The following is a 25372-nucleotide window of genomic DNA, read 5'->3' as shown; positions in this document are numbered from 1 at the left end:
TGAACCGCCACAGCCAACTGATGGTGCGGGTACAAGTGGGTTTGGAGGGAGTGGTCCTGAAGCTTGAACCTTAAGATCCCTTCCCACTGTTAGGATAGGTTTACATTGTATAGATTTATATTCTTGTAGGCGGGTAGTTACCCGGCCATTCTTGTAATGAATTATTAAGAAATATAAATCTTTGTGCGGGTAAGACCGCTACTTTCACTGGATAACTTGCTTTATAAACGTTATATGACTTGCTCATGCATACTTTAGTTTAAATTAGCAACTTTCCAAGTGTTTATAATAAGTTAACCTTTGAACGTGGTAGATAATAGTTTGAAGTTTTGCTTCCTCCTTCGTGATTGTGCGGGTAAGACCGTCACTTGCACTTAGTAGGATGGCTAAACTTTACCTATATCTGACCTGCGTGGAGGTTTTCCTCATCTTTTCGTTAGAAATTTTCTAAGTGTTTAGAATAAGTTAACCTTTGAACGTGGTAGATAATAGGTTGAAGTTTTGCTTCCTCCTTCGTGATTGTGCGGGTAAAACCGTCACTTGCACTTGGTAGGATGGCTAAACTTCACCTATATCTGACCTGCGTGGAGGTTTTCCTCATCTTTTCGTTAGAAATTTTCTAAGTATTTTGAATAGGTTAACCGTTCGACGCGTGGTTGTCAATAGGTTAGTTCGTTTTCTTCTATCATGATTTGTGCGGTTAGGACCGGCACTTTCATTTAGTGGGATCACCAAGCTTTACCTATGACTGACCTGCGTGAAGGTTTGCCGTTTTGTGTTTATGCGGGTTTTGCCGCCTTCCACAAGCAACGACTTCTTTACACTTATTTATGCGGTGAAGACCGGCATATTAGTGTGGAAAGTTCATAAGTATAAATGTAAAATTATCAGCATCAATGTTTTAAGGAGAATCATTTCCATTAGAAGTGGCTCTGGGCCTTTTCTTTACAAGTTTGGAATTGATCTACATGCAAACTGTGTAATTGAGCTCCCTTACATGTTGTTGGGATGGGAGTGCCATCGAGCCGATATGCACCTGGTTCGGGATCTCGTTGTTTACGCAGTATGTAGTCTCCAACATTGAAGCTGCAATTTTATTCGTGTTTTCCCCAACTGGGGTTCTACACGCATCAGCCTGCTCAGCGTTCGTTACGCCACGAGGTGCGCGAGCGTCCCATCTCTGACAAATGCTTCGACGATGTCCTTCACGTCTGTGCATTCTTCAGTGTTGTGGCCTTTTGTCCTGTGAAAGTCACAGTATTTGCTCCGATCAGCATTGTGACGATGTCGGATTATTGGAGCCTTTGGCCATGGGAGCTCCTCAGTGGCGAATATCTCGGTGACGCTTTTGGTGAGTGGCGTCCATCTGGAATTCTGGTTCGACTGTACGTTATCCCTTCCGCCTAACCGATGTTGCAAGCCGGATGAGGTGTCAAAGTTTACCCTTGACTGCCAAATGCCTAGCTTCCGCTTTTTGTTTAGTCGGGCGGTAAGGACGTTGTCTTCTCTTGTTTTCTGGGTGTAGAGGTTTATGCTCTGGGGGAGATCTCTACCCAGTTGCTTCTCCGTTTCCTCAAAGCGTTTAGCTGCTGTCATGATGGCATCCCATGTGGATGGCATGCCATCTTTACCCGTTAAGGTGCGGATGAGCTCTGGGTCATTCGCGCCCTGGATGAAAGCAGCGCGAACAAGATCTTCGCTAATATTACCCAGACTTAGCTTCTTTGAGTTGAAGCGAGTGATGAAGTCTGGCAAAGATTCATCTTCCTCTCGAATGCAATTGAGGATTGTCCATTGCTCTTCGGTATACTTTCTTTGTTGGCTGAAGTGTTGGCTAACTTCTGCTGGAAGTCTGCCCAATCGTAGATGTGGTGGACCGGTAGACGATCGAACCACGCTCTAGCTGCCCCAACAAGCGTCATTTGGAACATGTAACACCACGTAGGTTCCGTCCAACTACTGACGGTTGCCCCCGCAATGAACCTGTTCAAATGATCGTCTGGATCAGATATACCATCGTAAGTGCCGATGTTGGACATCTGTTTGGCACTTTTCGGGGCGATTGCTTCCGCAATGTCCCTTGCAAATTTGGACGTTCCCGCCTTTGCAGCAGTTGGTGTAAATGTTTTGGAGAAGTCACGTGGGTTTCCACCCGCGCTTTTTGGTATGAAGGTTTCTCCAAAATGCCTTCTCAGTTGGGAGTCCGTTTCCTTACGCTTCCCTTTCGCCTTATGACGAGGGTTTGCGTCACTATCGGATTCCTCCGAATCATCATACAAGTGCTCTTCGAATTCATCAGCCTGTTGGAGTGAACGTAAGCGTTCATCCAACTCAGCTTGGAATTCTTTTTGACGTGCTTCCGCCCACGCTTTAACTTCATCTAGTGTTTGGCGGGGGACCCTCGTTCGTTGTCTCTCTAACTGGGTATCGGTGAATCCCAGTGAGCGATTATTTACTGCACTTGCCCCAGCTCGGGTAACTGGGGTAGTGTTCGTAAAATTTTCTGCACTTGCCCCGGCTTGAGTAACCGGGGTAGTGTTCGTAAAAACTGTGTAGTCGTCGGTATTCTCCCCAGTAGCTGGGGTTGTGGTTACCAGAGTTTCTTTAACCATCTTTCCAGAAGTTTTGAGAAAACTGAAAAGGATTAAATTCTAGCTTTTATGCACGGATGGCGCCAATGAAGAAACACTAATCGACCCCGGGCAGATTACGGATAATCTGGGGGTTAAATAGATGTTTCCCACGAGGGGTTAGATCCGGCAAAGATGGTTCTTCTGATAACCTGCAAAACAGACACCGTGAGCTCGTCACTGAGAAGGGGGGGTACCTCCTTGTGACCACCCTCCGGCGTGAGAATCAGACTAGATTGCTCTTGAATATAAGTGTATATTAAGAGAATGACTAGAGCAGATATCAGGTATAAGATATAAGATATGAGGTGAGATGATATACCATTCCATGGTGTTGGAGTATTTATAGCCGAAGGTAGGTTTCCAAGAAGGTATAGCCGGCTGAATAGTGTTCCTGTTCTGCCAACTGTGGGCTACGCACATGCCATGCTGGTAGTTGGTGGGTAGGCAGCGGCTGATATTGACCAGGCCGGCTGTGTACTATTCCTGTTCCACCAACTGCAGGCTATGCACGTCCTCCGACAGGTTGGTGAGTAGGCAGCGGCTAATAGTGACACAGTACAAGAGCGAGCTGCTCGTCATACTGTTATCAGTGAGCTGTCGTATCTTTGGTCAGATCTTTTGTCCATACCTCGTCAGGTACAGTACAAAAGATCCTCCCGTATCGTACGGACTGGCTCATTTGGGCGGGAGTATTCCCGGCTTTGCTCATTCCTTCTTCAGGTGACTACTGAATTATTATGAGAGCTAAGTGCCTTGTGCGTGTAGCTTTGCTGCGCAGGTAGTCTTCCCTGATGGCTTGTATCCGCAGCTGCGGGAACATGCAGAGTACTTCACCATTGGGAGGCTTTTCCTGTGGGAACAGCTTGCGTTCTGCGCGTAAGGACGTCACGTCTCTGAGCATGGTGGGTTTTGCGGATCCAGTTGGTCTCTGCGCAGACGTCCCTTTAAGTCTTGCGGGTTCAACCGCGCAGACGTCCGTTAAGGAGTCTTGCGGGTTCAACTGCGCAGACGTCCCTTTTCAAGGTGAGTCTTGCGGGTCCAACTGGGCTCTGCTAGGACCTACCTCTTCAGATATTGATATATATATAGATCAAATTAGTTGGTGAATAATGAGGTTAGCTGGAAATTATCACACCTCTCGTATTAAAAATTGTGTATCGATCTGTCATATATATTTGCATGAGATACTCTTGTGAATATTTTTATTTAACATGAATCTCTTTTAAATGTTGTATGTAAGGGTGTCAAACCCAACCCAAATGGATTGTTTTGGGTCAAGATGGATAAACTTTAAAAGTAAAATAGGTTAAGATGGATCATAAAAATTTTTCAAGTGGGTCAGGATGGGTTGGAAATATACAAGTGAGTTTCATTTATAGGTTAAAATGGGTCAAAACAAAATATCCAAGTTATCTAAAATTTATCTAATTCAAAATACCCAAACTATCACGTGCAAAACAAAACTCATCCGAAACCCAAAAAACGATCAAAACGAAACAAAAACCCCGAACCGACTAAAACGAAACTGAACCGAAATAGAAAAACAACTAAAACGAAACCAAAAAAACGGGAATGAAACCGAAAAGCTGACCAAAACGAAACAAAAAAAAGCGAAATGCAACCGAAAAGCTAACCAAAACTAAACAAAAACACCGAATCGACCAAACTGAAACAAAACTGAATCGAAATAGAAAAACGACCAAAACGAAACAAAAAAATCGATATGAAACCGAAAAGTTGACCAAAACGAAACAAAAAAAAACGAAATGCAAATGAAAAGCGGGCAAAACAAACACCGAACCGACCAAAACGAAACAAAAACACCGAATTGACCGAAACAAAACAAAAAAACCAAAACGAAACTGAACCGAAATAGAGAAACGACAAAAACGAAAAAAAAACGAAATGCAACTGAAACCTGACCAAAACAAAACAAAAACACTTAACCGACCAAGGCGAAACAGAAACGAAACTGAACCGAAATAGAAAAACGACCGAAAGGAAACAAAAAACCGAATTGAAACTGAAAAACTGCCTAAAATGAAACATAAAAAAAAACTAAATGCAATTTAAAACCGAACCAAAATGAATTAAAAACACCGAACCGACCAAACGAAACAAAAAAACTGAAACGAAACTGAACCGAAATAGAAAAACGTCCAAAACGAAACAAAAAAAAGCGAAACGCAATCAAAAAGCTAAGCAAAACGAAACAAAAAACTGAAACGTAGCCGACCAGAATAAAACAAATGAACCGAAACGAAAAAATAAAAACGAAATGAAACCGAAAAACTAACTAAAACAAAACAATACTGAAACCGAAAAAACCAAAAAATCAAAACCGAAAACATTGAAACCGAGCAAATACCGAAACCGACCGAAATGAAAAAAAAACGAACCGAAAAAACCCCCGAAAAACTCGAACCTGAAACCGGTAAAAAACGTTTTTTTTTTATGAACGAGGATGATTGAGGAAACATTTTAGTTATATTACATTTTGCGTTTTTTATTTATATTTTGAGTTATTATTTTTTAATAATTTTTTTGAATATTTATTTGAGGGGTTTTTAAAACTCTTTGTATGTCAACCTTCACTTGGGTCAAGATGGGTTAGTTTTACCCATCTTGACCCATATCTATCCTAACCCTTTATTTTAAAAATCCATCATGACTCATATCTATCCTGACCCATCACCCAAATCCAACCCAACCCACTCCAATGGCCACCTCTAGTTGTATGTGATAATTGAACCCAAAACCTCCCTTCACAAACGTCTTGTTCTTGAGTTTTTTAACTAAGGAAAGAAAATGAAAGGAGATGGAAGGATAAGAAAGGGAAGGAAAGGAAATTTTTTTAATTAGGTATGTTTTTGAGTTGGAAGGAAATTAGAGGAAAGGAAAGGATAACTATATTAAAAAATAGTTATCCTTAGTAATCATCCTATTTTTGGAAGTATAACTTATGAAAATACATTAATTTAATCCCTCCTAACTCCTCCTACTCATTTCCTTTTCATTCTTAAAAAAACTCAAGAACACCCATTTTTTAACTATCCTTAGTTTTTCTTTCCCTTCCCTCCTATAAAAAAACTCAAGAACAGAACATTATTGTTTAAAGGCTTAGTTAGCCTTTGACAATTGACCTCCACCCCATTGATGCATGAGATACTCTTGTGTTTACATATAATCGTGTATATATATACGACGACTTTAAATGAGTTACCTGCTTAAGAGATATTTAATGGTTCTGCCTAGTAATTAACTAGGGGTGTCAATTCTTGACACGACCAGAAACCCAATCCGAACCCGGCACGAAAAAAAACAGGTTTTGGGTCGGCTAACACGACCCGTTTAAAAACAGGTCGGGTTCGGGTTGACCTGTTTTCTAAACAGGTCGGGTTCGAGTTGACCTATATAAAAACGGGCTGACCCATTAACCCGTTTAATTTAGATATTTTAAAATTAATTTTATATTCCCTCTTTAGTTTTAAAAATGTGCTGAAGAATTTAATTATTTTTCATTCCCCGTATTACCTTTTTAGGTATCCTCTTAAATTATATTTTTCGTGAACGACACTTTTAAGTTCTCAACCAAAATTTCATTACCCAAGACGCATTTCTTCTATCCATTCACCAATATGTATGAACATATCGTCAAATCCATCTATATCTAAATCGACTCATGCTTAAATTTCATTTGAATTTTGTAATATATGGTTTGATTTTATTATAATTTGTATGTCTGATTATATAAATTAACTTATTTAAAAAATATGGGTTAAACGGGTCGTGTTCGGGTCGACCCGAATTTATGTGTGTGCGGGTTAGGATTGACATATTTGACACGAATAATAATATGGGTCGGGTTCTTGTTGCACATTTCAACCCGTCAACCTGCCAACCCGTTAACCTACCAACCCGTCACATTTGACACCTCTATAATTAACTGGTCAAGGGTGATAGGACGTGGCGTATCAATTATCAATGATTACCTAATAAGCTTCCAAAAAGCCACACATGCACAAGCTTTTTAAATTATATCTACCTATACCTATAATTTACTCCTAATAAAAGACTCTCGACCGGAAGGAATGATCAAACGGTATCAAGTATTTTCAGTGTTAATTCTGTACTTATTTTTTTAGATTTTGGAATCGGTACGGTATCGGTATATTACCCATTTTTTTGTCTTCCTGTATCGTACTGTACTAAACGTTTTTGGTTATGTTACCCATTTTTGGCAATTTTCGCGATTGGTACTTTTGGTTCCAATAGATTCGGTACTTTGCTCATCTGTACAATAGGAGTGACACTTGGCCCTATCCTAGGATGTCCACATCACCAGTTCGCCACTTGTCATCACCTCCTTCACCCCAATTCTAACAATATCCATTCCAATACTCATTTATCCGTTTTTGTGTTAATATTTGCGTATCTGTTTTATCAATTTACCCAATAACCCGTAACATCAAATACTTCAAATCCACGATGTTTCTTAAACTTATCGCCTCCCCCAACCATTGTGATTCCTCTTCCATCTACCAATGTGTTGTTCTTCAATCTTGTGCGTTCGAATTTATAAATTGTTGTTCAATGTATGGTTGTTTTTTATGCATTCTTTATCTAATCGGTTATATATTTATCATGCTCATCATTCTTCAACCTATCGAATTGATTTCCGACCTATTTCTCTTCAACATGTTATATGCCTTGCATCTTGAAGCATCACTCGCCAATATGCAATTTTAAATCGAAAAGGAAAAAAATGTGTATTCGGGGTTTAGTTGTGACACTTCATCTGTCATAAATATTAAGAAATGGAGGTAGTGAAAATGAGTAGCCTTGTTGTTTGTTTTAATTAAAATTAGAATGATTTTTATTATATGTTAGGATATGAATGTGGGCAAGAGAGTCGTGCCAAGTTGTGTGTAACAAGAAGCATAATCAAAATAATAGAGGAACCATATTGATTATTAAGTTGAACAATAATTCCATTAAATATATACAAAGTCAAACTGTCATATGATTTAGGGGTATGGCAGTTCGCGTTCTTGCTCAATGCATATGCATAGGGGTGATAGTTAAGGCTTAGGGTCTTATAATTTCAAGTTTTAAACCTAATTCAATGGTGTTTTCTCATTGTGATGGGTTTCCTCGTTAATGATGTTCTTGAATAAGTTAGTAGTAAAGTATCAAAATCAGTATAAACGATTGACATCTCGACTCAAAAAAACTTACTTAAATAGTAAGAATGCTTTCAAAAGCCTGCTAAAAAGGTTAGGGGTAAGAAAATACCCAACTTTTCATTCACATTAATCATCATGCTTTTAAAATAAACTACTTATCAATTATGAATAAAAAATATTACTTGAATAAAAATTTAAAAAATAAATATAAAACTGACTTTTGCAAAAGGGTAAAGTTACTGTTACTCCGCTTGGTTTTTAATTAATTTTGTCAACTAGTCCTTAAAAAAACAACTTATGCTATTACATATATGTAACACACGAATAAATTGCATATAATGTTTATATTATTCACACTATGAAAACTAAAGTTTATCATCACGTATGCAATACAACAATTCCTATTTATAATATGAACAATTCCATGTAGCGGAGATATATATATATATATATATATATATATATATATATATATATATATATATATATATAATCTTATAACACATATGTAATGCGAGCAACTGAACAAAAAAAATTGTCGTTCTATAGTGCGCCCGTTTTGAAAGCACAAGCATGCAAAGTATCATTTTGACTTATGGGGGCAAATTTCCTCCCGCCCTAAAACCACATAGACGCAAATAGGTATTGTCTCCTTTTTTACCTAAGTTATACAGTAGGTGTTGCTATTTTCAATTTAAATATGTTAATTAGTCAAATTTATAATCTGGGTATAGTTTTCGGTACCGTTACAAACATAAATGTTACAACCATTACCATTGAACAAACTTATCCGATATCTGCCAAATTCGAGTAAATTTACCCCCGCGACAGGTTCTTGTTATCTAGTTTTTATACAAGTAAAGAGGACAATTATTATGAACTTTGACTGGTTGTGCAGTGTGAAGTTAATACATAGAACTCCAAAAGTGATAAAACTTAAAGATACACAAGGCTCGGTGAGCTTCTCATACAAAGCTCGAGCTCGATAACTAAACAAGCTTTATTTGAGGCTTGGGCTCGGTTCGAGCTCGAAAACAAGGGTCTCGTTTTTGAGCTTTTTTATCAGTATGAGCTCAAGTAGCTTGTGAGTGGCTTGGCTCGTTTACACCTCTAATCTACTTATAACTCACTATTTACATGGGATGCTTGAATCAAAAATGGATTATTATGTTTTGAATTGTGTTTATTATGCTAGCACATTCTTATGTAGTTAAAGTGTATAACACAAGAGTGAATGGAAAAGCAATTAAGACAGAAATGGACATATAAGGAAGAAGAGGCGTTGCGCGCAGGTGCTGAAACATATGGCTTTGGCAAATGGAAAGATATTCTCTCTGATTCCGAGTTTGCTTCTTCTTTGTGTAATCAATCAAATACGAATCTTAAGGTATTCTTTTTACCAATCCAGTTCTCATCATTCATTTTTAATTGATTCCATCATTACTCTCTAGTCTACATATTATTATTCATTACAATTTGCACTGTGTAGGACAAATGGCAAAACCTGACCGAGCGTGGATCCCCCTGTGATCGGACAAACACCAAGAAGAAAGTTAGTAATTTTAGGTTAGGGGATACTTACTACATTTGGCTTCTTAATAGCCTTTGACATTAATATCTTTTACCTAACTCCATCTTTTTATATTAAAACTTGGGGCGTAGTCTGTTATATTGGCATTAATTTATGTCCTCATCACCATCTTACAGAACATGTAACTTGATGCATCCACGTGAAAAAAGAAGAAAAAAAGTAGTTGAAGAAGCACTTCATTTAGTTAGAAAAAGAAAAAAAGTAGTTAAAAAAGAACTTACCATAATCCAATCATAGTTACTCGTTAAACAAGAGGAACGCAGTAGACCAAATGAGGAAGTTGGACACTTAGAAGTTCTACAATTACCTAGAAAGAGCTAAACCGTTTATTTCTTCTAATTAACAAAAACGTCATTAATTTAACATTTTAAATTATATAGGACTAATGGACTATATGGCTCAGCTTTCCGGAGATACACAGAGTTCATTCGTATACCTTGATCCATTATGGTATACTTTGTATTTACAAGACTCCAACAAACAAAAGGTGTTGAGCTTGATCAACAAATAGGACATATTTTCTAGAAAATATGTCTTTTTTTCATTGTTCAATGGTGTGTACGCTAGCTATGTTTAGTTTTTGTTGTCATTTGATAATATTTTGCAAGGATCATTGGTTTTGAATAGGACCGAAGATGAAAGTCTGGTGCACAAAATGCCGTTTTTGGTTCCTAAGGTGACTAACATATGTTATTATATTTCTTGATCTGGTTTAAGGTTTATATTAACAAATGAATAATTTTACAGGTTCCACAGCAAAGAGATAATGAGGAATGTGGCTTCTTTGTGTTATATAAAACTCTTTGTTGAGAGTGCTCCAGAAAGTTTTAGCATAACCGATGAGTACCCGTATTTTGTTAGTTTCCGATGCCACATTTGTTTCATTTCTAACATAGCAAACAATATTTAGACAATTATTTGTATGTGTTGTAGATGAAGGAAGACTGGTTTAGTTTTGAAGGATTGGATAGCTTTTGCAAAACTCTTGATGTGTCAGCTGTTGTGAATGAAATGGGCCAAGTGGATCAAGATAAAGGAACTACTAAGGCACGGACCCGACAAAAACCGAGAGGAAGCCGCCGGTTCAGAAAACTATTAGCCATATTGAGAGAATAGATCCTTGCCACGTCAGCATAGGGTGTAACAGACTATTGCGACATGCGCGTTGTAAAATATATCAGTATTTATTTTGGTTGTTTCTAAGAGAATGAGATGCTAAGAAAACAAACTATATTTTGTAAGGACATGATATAGTAAAGCTTCATCATCAATTAAATATTAGAAGAGTAGTTACAACTAGTGATGTTGATTTAGGGGTAAGATTACCTGATTCTGGAAAAAAAAGTTTAGAAATAGGAAAAATTAAATGGTTTATAGGAGAGAGAAAATATTTTTGGGTTTTTAGGTTTTCCGCTATTTCAAATGGCGGAACCCGCAATAGTTGCAGAGCGTGTCAGAAGTTGTCTGGTGAGCTGGAGGTTTTTCGGGTGTTCCGCCATTTCAAATGCGGAAATAACATTTTTTTCCATGTGTTCTGTCATTTCAAATGGCGGAACCCCACTTTTAGCCTACCCCTACATTTGTTTCACTTCCGTCATTTGAAATGGCGGAAGTGAATAATAATATTCCTGACATATGACAAACTTGACAAGACTTTTCTCTCCTTTTGACATTACTATTCACTTTCACCATTTCAAATGACAGAAGTGAACAGGACTGACATGTGATATACACCATACACCGACAAGACTTATCTCTACTTTTAGCCCATAGCTAGTTGTAACTATTTATTATAAAATATTTATTACATATTTATTATATAAAGTAAACAAATAAATAAAGAAGTTAAAAAAATAAATTACCTATGAAATATTTAAATTATACTTTTTAAATTACTCATGATATTTATTATAAAATATTTAAATTATACTTTTTTTATTTACTTATGACATAAAAACTAAAAAAATGTTAAAAAGAACTTTAGTTTTATAGTTATCAGAAAAAATTAAAAGAAAAATAAAAGTATTAAAATTTAAAACTTTATTTTTCTTTTAAAAAAATATACTTGTCGTATTTTCTTTTAGTATTTTGGTTTTTGACGTGTGTGAATATATATATAAAAATTTAAATAAAAGTTCCATACAAATCGGGTTTTAAAATAGGTTTTCACCTACAACTAAACCACACACGAAAGGCAAGTGTACCTATCGTTTGTAATAAAGTGTCGGTAAAAACCGAGTATCAATCCATGAATACGGCAACTTTCTAGTACTAAATCTTTGTAAATGACCAACCGAACAAATAAATCTAGATTTGAATATTTAAGTAATTAAACTAGCATACAATGAAAACAAAGCAAGTAAAAATACAAGAAAAACAATCAATCCAACAAACTACCTAGAAAAGAATCTACTCTACTTACATGACAAAATAGCAATGATATGGCAAAAACATCATGAATCTAAACATAAATACTAGATTTCAATAAAGCAACCTAATACTAGCAAATGATCATCGTGATGGATTTTCAATCAAGAGTTAAACATAGACTAGCTTGTTTGTCAAAACAACAAAGTCTCATAATCAAAGGAAAGCTAGCATAACAACATTCTAATCACCCAAGATTACACTAAAGTAGTCAAATTCATGAAATTAATATAAACTTATGAAACTTTAACTAGCAAGTCATCACCAAGTTAAGAATCATAACAACACTCATCAATTGTCCAATATTAAGTGTAGGGTTTCATACTCATCAATAATTATATAACCAAGTTAATTTTTACTAGTCATTCCTAACTTAGTAATGTAAACAAAGATTTCATGAACATTCAAAGTTTACAAACAAACATCTAGAACATAGTTTTCCAACATGAATGCCTAAACATTTGCAAAACTAACAAGGTTATGTAACATAACAAGCATGAACACCATCAGTATCAACTTATAAATTCAACCATATTCTTGAAAGAAAACCACTTTACCCAAATCATGCATAGATAATATATCACATTAATAAGAGTTTCAACATTGTCTAGATAGCAAAAGTAATTAGCCCATAGGGCTTAATACAACTATAATCAAACTAGAAATAAGCTTACAAAACATGTTCAAGAATAAAGGAATGCTAACTAAGATCAAGCAAGGATTGAAGGATGGAATAATGAATCTTGTGTTGGTGGAAGCCTCCAAGAATCCCCTAAAATGATTCACTTGGTTGAGAGAGAATCCCCAAGACTCCACACACCAAAATGAAGTTAAAATCAGTGTTTATAAGCTTCTGGACAAAGTGCACGGTCATGCACAAAAAGTGCATGGTCGTGCACTATTTTAGGTAAGTCATACTTTCACTTTTCGGATGCTCAGAGTTGCAGGTTCCAAAAAGGTGCATGGCCATGCACAAAAAGGGCATGGTCGTGCATTTCTGGCACTAGCTAGTGCACTTTCAAAGTTGGCGTGTCTTGTCCTCGGCATCGGATAGTGCAGGGGCTCGTGCCCTCAGGTTCTAATGTGGTGCACAAAACGTGCATGATGGTGCAGTTTCACTTTTGGCACGATAGTAGATGTGCACGAGTTCTAATAAAGGTGCACGGTGGTGCACTAAAAGCGCATGATGGTGTAGTTTCTCAGCATGGTCATGCACTTTTATAGCATGGTCATGCACTTTTGGCACGGTATCAGATGTGCATGGGTTCCAATAAAGGTGCACGGTCGTGCAATAAAAGCGCATGATGGTGCAGTTTGGTCAGCATGGTCATACACTTCCTTAGCATGGTCATGCACCGGCTCAGCATGGTCATGCACTTTCTTAGCATGGTCATGCACTTTTGGCAGATTATTGATTTTTGTCCGAAAAGCGCCATCTTTTCGTCGTTTCTTTGTCGGGCGGGCGCCCGGACCTGCAAATTCATAAATAACTCAATTAAGTACTAAATATAACGAATTTGCATGGAGTTTTACCAAAATAAGAGGATAATTTGATGCTGAAAAGTGTATACTTTGTGTTACATCAGTTTTTTTAATTGTTTTTTTAGTACTTGTCGTAGTGTTCTTTAAAAAAAAACTATATTTTTTTCTTATAAAAAACTTTGAAACTTTGGTTTTAATACTTTTATTTTTCTTTTAATTTTTTCTGATAACTATAAACCCAAAGTTTTTTATAATATTTTTTTAGTATTTATTTCATAAGTAATTTAAAAAGTATAATATAATATTTTATAATAAATATAATAAATAATTTAAAAAGTATAATTTAAATATTTCATAGGTGATTTATTTTTTTAATTTCTTTATTAATTTGTTTACTTTTATATAATAAATATGTAATAAATATTTTATAATAAAGGGGTATTGGTTTTTAATACTCCTAACTTTCACCAACTGGTTGATATTACTCCTAACTTTCGATTTATTATATGCCACCCCGAACTTTCAACATATTTGTTTTTGTCACTCCCTCGCTTACAGATAGCTAACGTCGTTAGTGGAGATGCTGACATGGCATTTTTTTAAATTACGTGGCAGGCTTATGTGTAATACTTTTTAAAATTCTTAAATTCCAAAAATCCAACAACCAACCATATTCTACCCCGCCCTCACCCTAATCAACAACCATACCACCACCAACACCACGATTTGAACCCCTGCCACCATTTGAACGACCACCACCACCTAAACCACCGCCACCATCTATTTATTTTCTCCATCTCTCTCGATCTACTCTCTAGGTTGGAGGAAGTGTGCTTGTGGTGGGAGCAGGCAGTGAGACAGCCATGGAATAGGGTTTTTAGACAAAGATGAGGCAAGGTTAGTCAGGCAAATCATCGTAATTGTCGACATCCACAACGATTTGCAACCCGCACCGCCCCTTTTAACCCTTCTTGTTGCTCTTTATATATCTTCTCATTCCCCCTTTTTTCCGGTCACCACCTAATTCGTAGAGATTTCAGATTTGTTCTTCATTCAAGAAATTAGGGTTTGATTTGGGGTTGTAATTGTCATACCACGACCAAAGGCGGCGGAAAATGTCGGGGTGCAACCAATTGCCAAAAAACACAAGACACTATTTAAAGTGACAATATTTAATCAACTCATTTTATTTCATAAATCAATAAACAACACGTCTCATTCATACAAACAAATTGAATACAAGTAATCAATTATATTGTTCGTTTTACTAATATCCTAATAGTCTTGGTAACGTGTTTCGTCAAGTCCTCGGGTCAACAAAAGTCAAACCTGTAACATTTCATAAAATAAAGTTTGTCAACACAAAGGTTGGTGAGAAATTCATAAGTTTGGGATTATAAGTATATAATAAGAAAAATCCACAAAACTTGTATACGAAACAATAGATAAAAGCAACAACTTGGATAGATAGATATCGCTAATAGAATTACGTTAGCGACACCTAGCTATAAGGGGATGCCAAACAGTCTAGGATTTTATAGTTATCGTTAATTGCATTACGTTAACGACGCCTTGCCATGAGGGGTTGCCAAATGGTCTAGGATTTATAGTTCCACCATCCAAAAGCGATAAACATATAAGCATGTAAGCATAGAACACCAAATCGAGCAATTATTTAAGTAAGGTATACAATCACGTTTGTGGGTTTAAGATTCATGCATAAAGCATTTAGTTGATTAAGTATGAAATGTCACCCCAAAACGAAAGATGGAAAATGGGGTATGAAGTACTCACATTCAAGTTATAAACTTGATCGGTAAAATAACGAGTAACCAAAAGGATGAGGTTTAACGGGTAAAATTTATGTGAAAGGGAGTCTTGAATAAAAAGGGTTGTCTTGAAGGCTTTTAAATAAAATAAATGTTGAGAAATGTAAACAATTAAAGTTCAATGTTTAAAATGTAAATATTTAACAAATTGTAATAATAACCCTTTAAAAATGTAAGTTTGCTCGAAACCGGGTTAAAGTATCTAACCTTAATATTTCCTTAACCATTGTTAATTAATAAGTTGGGAAGAATGCAAAAATGCAAGTTCCTTTGGGATAAAGATATTAAAACGGGTCTTTAACGAGCGTTTCGGGTTGTTGGTTCGGGTCTTGAGTCTTGATAATTGATCAAACCCAAAGTCAACTTTCCAAAATAATGAATGTTATGAGATAATTCAATAAAACTTACTAAGACTTAACCAAGTATGTAGATCTATTGTTTTATAACTAACTAACATACGTTAAATGAGTGTTCGGTTTGTCGATCCAAACTTTGTTATGAGATCAAGTTGGATCCAACATTTCCAAGTACTTAAGAAAATAATTAAAATGAGTTTGTAAACTATTTTTTAAATAAATATACAAGTCTTGATAGCTAAAATCACACTTGTGTGTCTTAAGCGAGTAAAAGTCGGTTTAGTTCGGTTTGGTTAGGTTTCCATCACTCAAATAGTTCATTGATGGTCTTCACATGCCCAAATATCCAAGAACTTGTATAATAATTTATAAATGAAGAAAACTTAAGTTTTACAACCAAAAGTTAACAATAAAGTCTTTAAACAAAAGTTCCATCTCACAATACGTTCCTTGATGGTTTCCACATGCCCAAATATCATAGATCTTGTTTAATAATGTACAAATGAAAATACTTAAGATTTGCAACTAAAAAGTCAACAACAAGTCTTTTATACAAAAGTTCGGTTTGGTTCGGTTTCCATCTCACAACGAGTTCATAGATGGTCTCCACATACCCAAGACTTGTAAATGTGACAAACAAACTAAAATGAGCAGAAGTTAAGCATGGTTAGTAAGCAATAAACAAGTTATATAAGTATATATATATCAAGAACACGAAGTCCTCCATGAAGCCTTGCCTTACGAGGTCAGAAACCTCACTGACCGGAGCCGGAGAAGTAACTACCAAAGGTAACAAGGGGTATGTAATATATATATGTTGTTCCACCAAAATCAAGTGTTGGTAAAGTTAGATGAACAAGTTAGAATGAAAAACTATGGTTGGTTTGACTTGGGAATTCAAACTACTAACAACAAGAAGAACAACCCTTAAATCTTTGATGTTTGAGGGAGAATTTGGAGTAAAGATAAAGTGAAGCAAGGATGAATGAAGGAAAGGGTCTTGATAACAGGGGATAAGGTTGAGAGGATATGCAAGAGGTGTAGTAGGTAGGAAATTCGGATTGGGTAAAATGATATAAACCACACACCACAACAAACAAATATACTTGCAGACATGAGGCCGCCACCCGCGACCACCCTGCCCATTGGTGGCCGCGCGGCGTGGCGTTCCCAGGGGTGGGGTTGGTCAGCTCGTCTTGTGAGGTTCGTTACGCGTCCCAGAAGTTCGTTTTTGATGTAATTTGCTCGTTTTAAAGCCGTTTTCGAATCCGTAAAAGAGGTTTTTCAAATTAAATAAATGAGAATGATTTAGTAACATAAAATGCAATATTTTATATATTTGAAATGTTCGGGATATAAATCGGGTCGGTTTACGTGATAAACGAATACACAAACGAATACAAATAGAACCCGAAATTGACGAATGTCACAGTAATTGTCACAGATTGCGTCTATGGTGAAGAAAGGTGAGTAGTGGGGGGGGGTTGAGAGTGGCGTAGGCGGTGGCTAGAGCTACGAAATCAGGCCCGGGAACACTCGTTTAGGTGAGGTGATGCGATGGTGAATGATCAGGTGTAAGTCTAGAGAGAACATGGGTAACACGATTGGGGAAGTTAGACTTTTTGCACGAGAGTAAACGGCGGTGCTGTGGCGGTTGTTTTACTAGTGGTGGCTGAAGGAAAGGGGTGGGTGAGTGGTGGGGGTGGAGATGGAGGTGGTTAGGTGGGTGGTTGTGGTTTTTAGGGTTTTATGGATCTGGAAGATGGAGATGAAGTGATGAGATGAAATTATGAAATTTCTTTAAAGTGTATTTTCCATGTAGGCTTGCCAACCTAATTATAAAAACGTCCACGTCAGCTAGAACAATGACATGTCAGTAAGAACAATGCCACGTCAACAAAAAATCTAACGAAGTTAGGGTCCATTATGTTCGGGAGTGCCCGAAACAAATAGAGTGAAAGTTGGGAATGGTAGGTTACAGATCGAAAGTTGAGAGTGGTAATCAAACAACATGTGAAAGTTGAAAGTATTAAAAACCAATATACCTATAATAAATATCATTACCTATGGTCAAAAAGTAGGACAAGTCTTGTCAGTGTATAATGTACGTAACATGTCAGTACTGTTCACTTCCGTCATTTGAAATGGCGTAAGTGAATAGTAAGGTCAAAAGGAGAGAAAAGTCTTGTCAAGTCTGTCATATGCCAGGAATATTATATTCACTTCCGCCATTTGAAGTGAAACAAATGTACGGGTATGCTAAAAGTGGGGTTCCGCAATTTGAAATGGCAGAACACATGGAAAAAATGTCACTTCCGCCATTTGAAATGACGGAACACCCGAAAAACCTCCAGCTCACCAGACAACTTCTGACACGCTTTGCATCCATTGTGGGTTCCGCCATTTAATATGACGGAACACCTAGAAACCCAAAAATATTTTCTCTCTCCTATAAACCATTTCAACTATTTAATATTTCTCATTTTTAAATTTTTTTCCTTGATTCTGAGATCCCATTCTAAAAAAATATATTTCAGTCATAACCATACAATTACAACACGTGTTGGAAAATGATTACTACACAATTTTCTACATATGATTAGTTTTTCGGCTACATTTAGCACGTCTTTACATGAGGGACTTACTATCAATTAGTTATTTCTTAGGTTTTGTCTAAACTAGACTGTAAAGGAGTTAACATGTTGCGCTCGAGCTTGACTCGTAAGAACTCGAGGTAAAGGAATTGACGAGTTTGGCTCATAAGAAACCTGAGATGACTGTTTATGTTTTAGAACCTTTTAATTTTGTATTTTGCTCATGTTAATATATTTAAATACAATAAGAAAAGCAACATTTTTAGCACACACGCTTTAAATTTTAATAAACTAAATACTTCTATAATTTGTATATATTAGAATTTAAGTCTCAATATTAAAATCTGTACTTTATATTAAACCAGTTAAATGTTGAGTTTACCTTGACACGACTAGAGGTGCAAACGAGCCGAGTCGCTCACGAGCTTGAATTTATAAAAGCTTGAAATGAGTCGTGCTATTCCGAGCTCAAGCAGAGCCCGAATCTTCTAAACTTGTGTAGTTATCGAACTCGAGCTCTCGCTTTGTATGGAAAGCTCAATTAGGCACGTCAAGACTTAACGAGTCATGTGCATTTTTAAGTTTTACCTCTTTTGGACTTGTATGTACTGCACTAAACAATCGAGCTTGAGTCAAGATTTGGCTTGTTTAAGGTTTTGCACGAGCAAAGGCTGAGTATAGGCTCGTTTAAAGTTTTTCTTTAAAATATATAAATTTACTTAAAAACATAAATACTTAATAAACAATAATTGAGGAAAGTCCGAACTTAAAAAAACCACTCAAAAGCCAAGCTTAAATTTTAAGAAAAACTCGGAACGAGCCAACCTCGAGCCAACCTGCTCATGGCCTAGTTATGTCCACAACTCCACATTAAATTGGACTAGGGTTTCGTTTCAAGTCTTCCACTCAGCCGACTACCGAACTTCCGAGTAACTGCGGGACAGCAATCGGATATCTAATAATCAGGTACAGTCCGTTAATTACGTTTCTTAATTTTCGTCTAATCGGTTAATTGATTATTAAATCAGCTTAAACATGCAGCTCAGAACGATCACAGCTATTCATAGCTACTTTATTTTAGTTATATTTAACAGATCTGTGTAGTCATCATAATTTTTAGTTCAATTAGTATATATCTCTGTATTCCGTTCGATATTAAGTTGTAATTTCAAGTAATTATGTACAGTTTTGATAATATTAGTACGTGTTAAGATCCAAGTTAATTTAGGTTTCAATTTAGCAGGATTAGTGACTGATAGGAATATTAGGTCTAAACTCTGTACAGAGTTGAAATTATGAGCTATGATTTGACCTTAAACAATTAATATATCCGTTTGACTGATTATAATTTATTTATGGTCTAGAAATGGCGCCTACGTTCTATGTTGGTTCTGAAGCTGGTTTGAAGAAGCTCGATGAGTACCTTTTGTCTCGCAGTTACATCACCGGGTGAGTTTACATTGCTATTTGAAAGATGCTCAGTTTGTTTTTGATTCTATATGATGTGGACTAATTATATATCTTATTTTCTCAGATATCAAGCTTCCAAGGATGACCTCACTGTTCATGGTGCTTTCACAAAGCCTCCATCACCACAATATGTGAATGTTTCTCGTTGGTTCAACCATATCGAGGCGCTTTTAAGAATCTCGTGAGAATTTTAATCTTGATCATTAGTTGTTTAAAAAATACATATTAGTTAGAGTTGGTTCAAGTTAGTTACCTGGTTATGTTGTTAGTATTGTTGTCTCTAGTATAAATAGTTGATATGTCGTCTATTATCATTTGTAACTTATAATCACAAATTTCACATTTTACATTCTCTCACTTCTGTTTTTAGACTTGCAGAAGATTGGACAACGTTTATAATTCTCATTTTTAAATTTCTTGCAGTGGTGTCTCTGCTGAAGGAAGTGGTGTTACCATAGAAGGATCCGCTTCTTTCCCTGAAGAAACTATTGCAACTCCTCCTGTTGCTGAGACAAAGGTAAAATATGCGTACTTTTTATATATAATTGATGTGATGTGATATGATCTAGCTTATGTTACACTTGCTTAAAATATGATTGCGCATATATTATTCAGGCTGCAGCTGATGAGGATGATGATAGTGATGTGGATCTTTTTGGTGAAGAGACCGAGGAGGAAAAGAAGGCTGCTGAAGAACGTGCAGCCGCAGTGAAAGCATCTGGAAAGAAGAAAGAATGTGGGTTTATGCTTGTTTTGTTCAATCTTCCTGAATATTATTTTGACTTGCATTTTGTCTTATTAACTTGATTTCGTGCGTGTGATTTCATGTTATCAGCTGGCAAGTCTTCAGTTTTGATGGATATCAAGCCGTGGGATGATGAGACTGATATGCAAAAGCTTGAGGAGGCTGTAAGAAGTGTGCAAATGGAGGGCTTGTTGTGGGGTGCATGTAAGTTTGTTTTTATTATATATTAAATAATTTGCTGGTACATTTATATGCATAAGTTTGGGATTTATTTTGGTATTTTGTTTCTATGACTGCAGCAAAATTGGTGCCAGTAGGGTATGGTATCAAGAAGCTACAGATCATGTTGACTATTGTTGATGACTTGGTGTCTGTTGACACGCTTATTGAAGAACATCTTACTGTGGAACCAATCAACGAGTATGTTCAGAGTTGCGATATCGTGGCCTTCAACAAGATCTGTAAGTTTTGTTTAATATTTTCTGTTTCTGTTAGTTTCTGTTTTAATTTGGTGCCTTGTTTTTACTGATTACTGCTTTTGTGATTGCAGAATTCATCAACGCTTGCTACTATGATGCATGCAGGGGCGGACCCACATAGTTCCCATCGGGGTCCCGGGACACCAATGTTTTTTAAAAATTACATAGAGACGATATATTAAATTTTGTAAGGACCCCATAAAAATTAATACTTGGAACCCATACTATTAAGGTTGAACTAGTCTAGTGGAAAGTCCCTTGTTTTTTCTTTGAGAGGTTGCAGGTTCAAGCCTCACCATACCCAGTTTTTGTTGTTTTTTTTAATATTCTAGTCAATATTAGTTATTTAGTTAGGGTATTTGTGTTTTTTCTTTAGTTTATCCCATATAACCATTATCACCATGCAACATATATAATGACAACATGAGTTTTACATATACTTAAATTATTTATCTTGTGTATGTATATTATAATTAATCATTTATTTGTATAAGAGTTAGTTTTTCATGTCTTGGTTATTCATGTAAGACCATATATATATAGCTTATGCTTATGTTTTTCGGGTAGAATAAAAATGAATTAAAAGTGTATGTTCTATCTAGTTTCTAATCTATATTCTTTCTACTTACTCGTTTCCGATGACACCATATTTTCGTGTTTTATTATGTTTCTCCTCTCGACCCGACCCGAATAACGACCGACCCAAAAATTTTGTAAACCGGAAAAATTGGGACCCCATTGACAAAAAATCCTGGGTCCGCCACTGGATGCATGTGGTTTGGTGGTTTATAGTCATGTTTTGATCGTTGCTGTGTTAATGTTTGTTTAGTGACTGATTTATGTATGAGTATGTTCGGATTTGTTGTTGGTTGTGGTAATCAGTGAATTGTGGTTGGTTGAATGGTTTGATCTGAGAAACATAACATCAGTGAACTTGCTAACTTTGACCTGACAAAGAAGTCAACCAAATGTGTTAAAACTTAAAACAGATATCTAAAGTGAAGGTGTAAGATTAACACTAGCATTAATCACATTTATCAGAAGTCAGTTCGTATCACATTTATGTTTCAATACTTGATGTAATGAAAGCATCATAGATTATAGAAATACAAATTAACTAATGCCAAACAAGTTTCATAGATTACATCAACTAAAACAATACCATAACATACCAAAATTTATCTATACCCGAGTGATATACAAAGTTTAGCACTTTAGCTTAGCATACAAAGAAACAAAAATAATTGAACGATAAACAATGTTCATGGTGAAAACAGAAATATAGAACAGTTTAGAGAGGCTAAGCCTTCGATTCTTCGATCATGGATACGTGTAAGGTTTAAACACTCGAATGCTTCACTCCTTCACCAAGTCAACAACTTTTACTCGATTCTTATTTTGACAAATGGGTTAAACTTTATATAATTGTTGTTTTAGGTTTTGTGTCACTGGATACAAAATTGAATAGCATCATACAACCGTGTTGCAGTTGGAGTCTTTATTACTTAAGTCTTCTATTTTTTTTTTGTCATCATCTCTTTGATCTTTTTAGCTCAATATTCTTCCAAATCTTCCTGTATGTACATAATTACCTACAAATTCACTAATCTCACAATAAGTAATGAATAAACACAATTTGCAATAAAAACATATTAAAATGTAAGAAAATGTGTGGATAAACTATGTATAATATAGCACACATCAATCATATAATATGTGTTCCTAACTAGATTATATATACCTTATACTAATTCGAATCAAACTAATCTAATTTCGAACTGAACTCAAGTTTCTTATTCAAACTTAATTTCAAAGCAGTGTTTTCAAATTACAGTTTTAAAGTTTGAAGATTCGAGTAACACGATTTGATAGGCTTGATATTCAATCAGTTACTCAATCTAAATATCCAACACAACCATTAAGCTTTTTAAAGTTTTAAACAAATTACAGAATGAGTATAGTCAGCGATGTAAAAATGAAATTCTAAAATTCACACACAAACATAATAATTTAAGTTGTGTTTCAACTTTCAAGCTCGCTACTTAGAATGTGTTTGGGATTGCTTATTTAACAAGGCCGACTTTTAAGCTATTGAGCCGATACTAACTATAAAAACTTAAACAATAACGTTAATCGTCGTTTAAAAAAATTAGCTTATATATTTCGTTACTCGTTAGGACCTAAGAGCGTTTGCTCGTCCAAACACAACAGCGCCTCTCAACTGCCGCCAACCCACCGCTGTCATTGAGGTTCGATTATTTGCTCGTCCAAACCCTAGTTACCGTACAGTTGGGTTTTAAATCTGTTTGATTCATATGTAATTTAAGTAGGTGGTGTGGTGTTTATGTTATGAAGTTTAATGTGTATATAACGGTTAAATCTGATTGTTTCAGTTTGTTTAGATAAAGTATGCTTAGACTAATTAAACTATAGGTTTTGATGTGTTCGAAAGAAACAAGTGTAATTCACAAGAAGTAGAGCTTGGTATATTGGACTGCTAATGGATGAAACTGGGATTTGTTTTGCAAATGCTAAACTAATACTTATTTGAGTTGGGCTTCTTTTAACTTGCCTATTGCTCTCTAAATTATAATAAATTATAAAGTTTGTGTAGGGATCAATTCTATGTTGTTCTCTCTTTTAATTGTTACAGTGTATATTATTATGTGTCTTTTTGGTCATAATAATTGTAAGATTCAAGATTACTAGTTAAGCCTACGCTCTGTTTGCGGTGCGCGCATATGTATATATGTGTGAACCCTCGGGTGGGCAAAAGTAAAATTGCACTAATTTTGACGTTATTTTACTAATCTCGTGAAAATAACGTTAAAAGTGGCAGAAGGTTAATCAGGCATCATGTGGTGGCGTTGATAGCCGAAAGACAAGGGCACATGCACCGATCAGCCGGTGTCCCGATGATTGAGTGCTATGTGCCTTATGTCCAAGGCTTGATGCAAAACTACTATCGAGCCGGGGGTCTCACCGGAAGCAGCCTCTCTATCCCTATGGGATAGAGGTAAGGCTGTCTACATCTTACCCTCCTCAGACCCTACCATAGCATTGCTATTGGTGGGATATACTGAGTACGATGATGATGATGATGATGATGATGATGATGATTCAAGATTACTAGTTAATTGAAGACTTTTGAATGTGATTTTAGGACTTGAAGACTATATAATGTGATTTTAGGACTACATTAATTTGTCGCCATGTTCATATTATGGATAAAAACCGCCCAAATTTTGTTGTTTGTGAAATCAACTAAAATTTCTTGTGAAATAATGCTGGTTCAAGGAGTTTATCGATGCGTGCTTGTAGTTATGATTGCATCGTGATATACATTATTTAATTTGTTTATCTTGTAGGTAGATAAAGACTTTGCAAAATTTAGGGATTTGGTTGTTGTAGAGATCAAACTATGACTCCGTTACAATTTCAAAACGGTAGCAATACAAACGGTGTTCGACGTGAAGAAAACGTAGAGGGCAAAGGAGATACGGAGGAAATAAGTTTAGGCCATGATGAGTCTTTGTTTCATAGTTACGCCGGAAGTAGTTCGGGTAAAAGGAAGAAGTCTGAGGATGTTGCCAACAAATGTTCAACCAAGAGCAAAATTTCATCTTTTGTGGAAAAGCTAGATGTTGCATTAGATGCCTTCTTAAAAAAAAGCACATAAACTTTTCCACCAAATAGTTCCTCCCCAACAGTTGCAGATTGCATGAACATTGTCATCACTTTTCCCAATTTCGAAGAAGGTTCCAAAGAGTATTTACATGCATTGCGTGTTTTGACCAAAAAGAAAAATCTATCCAACGACTCATGAAGCAAATGGAGCTCCTTAAGTTACTTATGGAAAAAAGGTTTGTTGCTTTACATTATATCTTATTGTCTGACACTATGTGTTATTGTTTTACATTTTATATACGTGTTATCGTTTGACATTACGTTTTATTTCTACTTTTTATTTTTGTGTTATCGTTTGACATTGTATGTGATATTGTTTTACATCTAATATGTGTGTTATCGTTTGACATTATGTGTTATTTATATAGGATGGATAGTGATGACTCTGATTCGGATGATGATGATGATGATGATGATGATGATGATGATGATGATGATGATGATGATGAAGAAGAAGAAGAAGAAGAAGAATATCGGGTAAATGAGGATATAGAATTCAAAACGTTATGTGGATTGGTTGTCTCGTGACTTGCGTAACGCACAAACGTAATGTCATACGTTGGATCGCATGTGGCACATGTTTATTCATGAATATTAGATGGCCATTATAGACAATGTTATGTAATTTTTAGACATGACGTACCATGATGATGTTATGCATATGACAACGATAAGAGATATTATTGCGCAAGATATAATCGAATTGCGGAGATGAATGTAGCATGACATTATTTTGTTATTATTATGCATTTTAGGTTTTTTTAATGATTTATTTACAATTTGTATGAACGCAATATTATTATTGTCTAATCAAGAAATTATAAAATATGTAAACGTATTTTAAGTTATATATTTTGTAATTTTTTTTTAAATATGCTTAGTTGCTAGGGATA

General features: G+C 35.8%; 1 protein-coding gene, 1 long non-coding RNA gene and 1 pseudogene across 2 annotated transcripts; 2 read left to right on the top strand and 1 right to left on the bottom strand.

The window, feature by feature from the left end:
* Nucleotides 1–9053: 9053 nt before the first annotated feature.
* On the top strand, nucleotides 9054–10526 carry LOC143574996 (uncharacterized; annotated as a pseudogene).
* Nucleotides 10527–14113: 3587 nt separating this feature from the next.
* On the bottom strand, nucleotides 14114–17505 carry LOC143575003 (uncharacterized). Its single transcript, XR_013142689.1, has 2 exons — nucleotides 17389–17505; nucleotides 14114–14152 (listed from the first exon to the last, which is right to left on the bottom strand). It is a non-coding gene; the product is annotated as an uncharacterized LOC143575003 (long non-coding RNA).
* A 1464-nt stretch (nucleotides 17506–18969) lies between these two features.
* LOC143575002 (elongation factor 1-delta 1-like) lies at nucleotides 18970–20892 on the top strand. The gene is made up of 8 exons (XM_077059481.1): nucleotides 18970–19064; nucleotides 19463–19547; nucleotides 19633–19749; nucleotides 19992–20085; nucleotides 20184–20304; nucleotides 20404–20517; nucleotides 20613–20774; nucleotides 20864–20892. Coding segments are annotated over exons 2-8 (693 nt in total). The 5' UTR covers nucleotides 18970–19064; nucleotides 19463–19464; the 3' UTR covers nucleotides 20866–20892.
* Nucleotides 20893–25372: the final 4480 nt, after the last annotated feature.

This window comes from Bidens hawaiensis, unplaced genomic scaffold, assembly GCF_021521415.1.
Source record: "Bidens hawaiensis isolate Kalapana, Puna unplaced genomic scaffold, B.hawaiensis_p1.1 tig00027238_1, whole genome shotgun sequence".
In the NCBI taxonomy this organism is placed as follows: Eukaryota; Viridiplantae; Streptophyta; class Magnoliopsida; order Asterales; family Asteraceae; genus Bidens; species Bidens hawaiensis.
This window is presented reverse-complemented; position numbering and strand designations above follow the sequence as displayed.

Excerpts from the sequence above, each read along its gene's own strand:
- LOC143575002 (XM_077059481.1), top strand. The coding sequence starts at position 19,465 with ATGGCGCCTACGTTCTATGTTGGTTCTGAAGCTGGTTTGAAGAAGCTC. Across the intron at positions 19,548-19,632 it reads TCTCGCAGTTACATCACCGG|ATATCAAGCTTCCAAGGATG; the intron begins GTGAGTTTACAT and ends TTATTTTCTCAG. Across the intron at positions 20,305-20,403 it reads ATCTGGAAAGAAGAAAGAAT|CTGGCAAGTCTTCAGTTTTG; the intron begins GTGGGTTTATGC and ends TCATGTTATCAG.